At 38.3% G+C, this 6,162-nt stretch overlaps 1 protein-coding gene across 1 annotated transcript; it reads right to left on the bottom strand.

Moving 5' to 3' along the window:
• Positions 1–4,935: 4,935 nt before the first annotated feature.
• LOC132162984 (uncharacterized) lies at positions 4,936–5,838 on the bottom strand. Its single transcript, XM_059573188.1, has one exon. It carries the CDS (start codon positions 5,836–5,838, stop codon positions 4,936–4,938), a length of 903 nt encoding a protein of 300 aa, XP_059429171.1.
• Between the last annotated feature and the right edge of the window lie 324 nt (positions 5,839–6,162).

Below are 6,162 nucleotides of genomic sequence, written 5' to 3'. Positions count from 1 at the left end.
AAAATAAGTGAGAGAAATAAGTGTCATTTTTTTTTTTTTAGAAAATAATATTTACTTAGGACTAGAAGAATACAAGGAAAATACGAGGAAAGCACCTAACATTCCCCTATCAAAAATTACAAATATATTTTTTTTAAAATTTTTATTCAATCATATTAACCTATAAAAATCAATTTTTATTCATAACATAAAAAATTAATATTAAAAAAATTGAGTACCGTTAAATGTCCTTCGGTCCTTTCCATGTCCTTCTTGTATCCCTTCAAAACTGATGTGACTTTTAAAATCATTATCGGATTGAAATTTAATAGTAATTTATCACAAATCTAATGGTGATTTTAATGTCATATCAGTTTTGGAATGATATAATGATGACTTTTAGCATTATTCAAAAAAATTAACCTAAAATTTTGAGTTCAGGATGAGATTTGGAGGTGGTCCAGCAGTTTGAGGAGAAACTCAAACTCAAAAAATAGTTTACGTTATTTAAAAACGGAAACTATTTTCTAAAACTAAAGAAGCTATTTTGGTCCAAACCGAAAATATTACTATTATTTTGGATCACACCAAACACCGAAAAATTTGAATAATATTATATGTCGAAACAAACGGAGCCCAAGAATTATTGTAGTGTTACAAATAATCTTTATTATTCAGTTGTAGTTTATTATTGCTTAATTTGTTTTACCGTTGAGTCTTAAACCATTTTGATGAAGAAAAAAAAATGAAATCACTTTAATTAGTTTTCTACATTTTGACCGTTGCTTGAAAAATTCAGTTTTGAGTCTTTTGACCTTTGTACATATAGCAGTATTGGCCGTCTCACTAAAACTATTTTTTTGTTATTTAGTTAGGTAATTTGGTGAAAATACTTAAAACCTCTCATTTTCGGCCGTATCAATTTGATGAAAATAATAATGGTGAGTAGTGAGTACGGTTCACTCACCAATTAAATAAAAATGGTTTATCTCTCCCCATTTTTCTTTTTCGTTTCTCTATTCTTCTTTAATAGTTAGATAAATAATAAACAAATATTTTAAAAATAATATTTAAATAGAATAGTAAAAGTGAATTGTTAAAATAGAGAGGCTGCTGGAGTGCTCTAAAAAGTGAATAGTTTAAATAAAAAAAAAATAAAGAAAAAATACATTTTACTCCCTGAACTATCCACCCATTTACACTTTGATCTCCAATGTTTAAAAAGTGACACTCACCCCTCTAATTATCCAAAATCTGGTCGAATTCCGACAATTCCTGCTTTTTTAACCACCCACTCCCAGTCTTAACTCTGGATGGTCACACCCTTAATTTTAATTTTTTTTTTTTTTTTTTTTTTCAATTTCTATGATTTTGGAGCAAGAAAAAAAAAGTTAGAATAGTTGAATTGCAATAATTTAGAAGTTTGGAGAGGTCAAGTGTCATTTTTTAAATATTGGAGGTCAAAGTACAAATGAGTGAATAATTCATAAAGGTAAAATGTATTTTTTCCTAAAAAAAATTCATAAAGGTAAAATGTATTTTTTCCTAAAAAAAATTCTGCTTTTAATTATTTTAGTGAATAAAATTTGATGAGTCTTCCAAACAAGTTCTAAAAGCATTTGTTCGTGAATAAGTTTTATGGTTTTGACGTCATATGACGGTTTGGTCATAAATTTATTTTCTCTTTGCCTTAAGAGTTTAGAAAACTAGCAGCTTACGTCTATAAATAGACGTTACCTAAGAGCACTTTATATCCTTAATATACATTTAACTCGATTTTAGAAAAACCAAAGAGAGCGTGTAAAATTGATTGCAAATTCCATCTTGCTTCCTTTGTTGTCATCCCATTCGGTCCTTAATCAAATAATTTTATATGTTTTTCTCTTTGCGATTTTTCATCAGAGTTGTTTTATTAGGTTTCGTTGTTTGGAACTGCATATTTAATAAAGGTAGAAGCTATAATTTAAATTTGAGAGGTTACGTGTCAAGAATTTCAATTATATTGAGTTATATATTCTGCAAGGCACGAATCAACTTTTAAGGATAACGCTTTTACATGATTCTATAGCATTGTGAGATCTTTTCATACTCTACTTTTCGTCTCTTATATTTTTTTTTTTTTTTTTTTTGAAGAATAAGAGTCGTATGCTTTTATTGATTCTCAAAAAAGCAAAATCAAAGAGAGGGAATTGGGTCCTCTCACCTTACAATACCACAAATACATGGTGGGATGGATGTCCACCTGACTGTATCTATGACATGGGTCCTAGCTCTTACAGCTAGTTCATGGGCAGCCGTATTCGCCTCTCTCCGGGTGTGGGTGAAAACCGCCTGGTCCAAACTTTGGAGACGTTCCTTTATGGCTTCGGTTAAATGCCCATGCATACTTTCACAGGGTGTCTCTGATCTTACTTCTTTAACAACCTGCAATGCATCACCTTCAAACCATGCCTTCGAGTAGCCTTGTTCAATGCAGAACTGAATTGCATGGAGTGCAGCATAAGTTTCTGCTCCCACCGGGCTAATATCAGTGCGCAGTTGTTTACTGAGTGCAGCCAAGAATGATCCCTTCTCATCTCTAGCTACGATTCCCAAACCAATTATTTTTTCCTTAGCATCCACTGCCGCATCCCAGTTGAATTTAACCATTCCACACGGTGGTGGCTGCCAAAGAGTTCGTTCCTCCTCCTCTGTCGCTTCGTGCCTCCTCTATCGTTCGTTTATTTTCTTAAAATCAGACAGGGCTTTCACAGAGTCTTGCAAAATCTGGGTTGGGTGTGTAAAATTGCCACCATGAATGAAGTCATTTCGACGCAACCAAAGACGCCGGGCCACTACCTCGAAAAGCTCCAGCTCCTCCTTATCACAACGAGACGCCACCTCTTTGAATATCTGCCTGAAATCACCACCCCCAATTGAGCACTTTTGCAATTTTATTTTACTTCCTCCCCAGACGTCACTGGCTGCAAGGCAATCCCAGCTAAAGTGGGCTACTGTCTCTTCCTCCCTCAAACAGATTGGGCATATATTGTTCTCACAGATTCCACGGCGAAACAGATTGGATCTTGTTGGGAGCAAATTATGGCTCGCCCTCCACAAGAACATTTTCCCTATGTTAGGTATATTCAGGCTCCAGCATATCTTCCAGTCCTCGGAAACACCCTTCTGTTCTGAGCATCCAGGTTTTCGCAACTCTCTCATTTCCATACCAAGGTGATAGGCACTCCTTACCGTAAACGCTCCATTCTTTGTGCATCTCCATACTATTCTATCTTCTGGAAGGAGAGGGCTGAGAGGTATTCTCCTAATTGCTTCAGCTTCTGCCGGCAAAAACAATGAGGAAATCAGGGATCCATTCCACTTGCAGTTCTCCGTGTCTATTAAATTGCTTATTGTCATATTCTCCATAGTAACTGGTCGTGGTGTTTGGACAGTGAAAGAGTTGGGGATGGGAATCCATTTCTCCCCCCATATTTTAACTTTATTACCATTCCCAATCCTCCATATAGCTCCATGTTGAATTAAGTCCTTTGAGGCCAAAATACTTCTCCAAGCCAAAGATGGTCTGGTTCCCAATTCGGCTTCCAATATTGATCTATTGGAAAAGTATTTGGCCTTCATAATCACAGCCACCAAGGACTCCGGGTGTTGTATCATTCTCCAAAATTGTTTAGCCAATAGAGCCTTGTTGAACATAATAAGGTCTCTAAAACCCAAGCCTCCTTCATCTTTTGAAATGCCCATTTTTTCCCAACTCATCCAATGGATCTTGGAAGAGTTTTCTTTGTGGCCCCACCAAAACCGTTGCATAAGCGTATTTAACTCCTTATATAATGAACTAGGAAGTAAAAATACACTCATGCAATACGTCAGTATTGCTTGAACTACCGCCTTAATCAAAATCTCTTTCCCGGCTTGAGAGAGAAATTTAACCTTCCAATCATTCAAGCGTCTCCATACTCTATCTTTTATGCTCTTGAAAGCCTTGTATCTTGATCTCCCCACCATGGTTGGAAGCCCCAAGTATTTCTCGTAGCATTGGGTTGCATTTAAACCCGATAAACTTGTAATTTCAGCCCTCTTCTCCGGACTAGTATTACGTGAAAAAAAGATTGACGTCTTGTCTTTATTTAATTTTTGCCCCGAAGCTATTTCATACTCTTCCAACAGTTTGATCAGTCTTCGCCACTCCACCGAATTTGCTTTACAAAACAAAAGGCTGTCATCCGCGAAGAACAGGTGACTAAGCCTAGGCCCCTTTTTTGACGTAGGTACTCAGGTAATAACACCCATTCTTTCCGCCTTGCATAACATGGAGCTGAGTGCTTCCGCACACAAAAGGAATAGATAAGGCGATAAAGGGTCACCTTGTCTAATTCCCCTACTTGGTTTAATATTCCCAACCCTTTGCCCATTCACAATGACAGAATACGTGACTGTGCTAACACACTCCATTATTAATTTTATCCACCTGGCCGAAAAACCCATTTTACACATGACGGCTTCTAGAAACTCCCACTCCACCCTGTAGTAGGCTTTGCTCATGTCCAGCTTAATTCCCATGAATCCAACCTTACTCCACATCTTCGAGTGCATGGTATGGAGAGTTTCATACGCAGCAATTATATTATCTGTAATCAATCTTCCAGCAAGAAAGGCACTCTGGTATGGTGAGATTATATTGGGTAGCACCACCTTTAGTCTGTTTGCTAACACCTTAGCAATAATCTTGTAAATCACATTGCATAAACTTATTGGTCTGAAATCAGTTACACAATTCGGGCTTTGGCCCTTTGGAATTAAAGCAATAGAAGTTGTATTTATTGAACCATCCATAATGGCTGAATTTAAAAAATACAAAGTAACATCACATACCTCCGAACCAACCGTGGGCCAATTGTGTTGATAAAAGCTAGCTGTGAAACCGTCGGGGCCTGGAGCTTTTAGTGGGCCCATCTAGTCCAAGGCTTGTTTCACCTCCTCCTTCGTGAAGGTAGCGACGAGCTTGTCATTTATTTCCCTTGTAATTTTATTGCTGAGCGCTGAAATGCACTTCTCCACATTCTGTGGCCTGGCCGAAGTGAATAGGCCTTGAAAATATCCCACGAAAGCTTCCTCAATGGCTGCTGTTTCAGTATGTAGACTTCCCTCCTCATCCCGAATCTGCTCAATGGTGCTGCTTCGTTTTTTTTTAGAGGCACATGCATGAAAGTATTTGGTATTACGATCCCCATTGCGCAACCAATCCTCCTTTGCACGCTGCTTCCATTTCAGATCCTCTATTTCCATGAGATCGTGAATTTCTGCTTGAAGCTCCGCCTCTGCTAACTTCTCACCCTCCGTTTCCCTTTGCTGTAGCACGGCCAGTTCTCGTGTTTTTGTTTGAATCGAAGCTTCATTAACCTGCACTGTCTTTTTTACCCACATCATTGTAGCCTTTTGGCATCTTTTGATCTTGCCACGTATATTCTCCCATGGGTCAGCAGCTGGGTTTCTTTCTGTCCAGGTGTTATATACAATTCTTTTGTATTCCTCCCTTAAGCACCAACCAGCTTCCATACGGAATTGTTTGTTCCTACACCAAGGCCGCCTCCTGCTTTCGTTAAGGCAAACGAAAATTGGGTGATGGTCCGAACTCCTTTTGGCAAGCACCGTGACCTCCATAGCTGGGAACATCGTCCGCCACTCCAAGTTGGCGGTGGCTCGATCAAGCCGCTCTTTTGTGAAAGCCGCCCCTGTTCGCCCATTGTTCCATGTATATTTTGGACCCTTGAAACCCAAATCACATAATTGACAATCCTCCAATACCTCTTGAAAGTTTACCATTTGCCATCTTGCTCTCTTCGCTCCCCCCCGCATCTCCGTAAGATTAAGTATCTCATTAAAATCCCCTAAGCAAAGCCACGGGAGTGGCTGTAAAGTGGCAAATGCCGCAATAGTGCCCAAGACTCTTTTTTTGCTACCTCCGGATGGCAGTAGAAGCCCGAGAATTTCCACTCAACACCATTTCTACCCACGTTGATTTGAGCATTAATGTGTCGGCGGCTATAGTTTTGTATTGTCACCTGAATTGCTTCATTCCAAAACAAAATTAGGCCTCCACTTTTTCCCACGCTGTCAACCACAAACATGTGATCGAATTTAAGTCTTATTCGAAGAAAATCCAGATTTTTATTGTGTAAT

This window comes from Corylus avellana, chromosome ca10, assembly GCF_901000735.1.
Source record: "Corylus avellana chromosome ca10, CavTom2PMs-1.0".
Taxonomy (NCBI): Eukaryota; Viridiplantae; Streptophyta; class Magnoliopsida; order Fagales; family Betulaceae; genus Corylus; species Corylus avellana.
This window is presented reverse-complemented; position numbering and strand designations above follow the sequence as displayed.

Excerpts from the sequence above, each read along its gene's own strand:
- LOC132162984 (XM_059573188.1), bottom strand. The coding sequence starts at position 5,838 with ATGCGGGGGGGAGCGAAGAGAGCAAGATGGCAAATGGTAAACTTTCAA.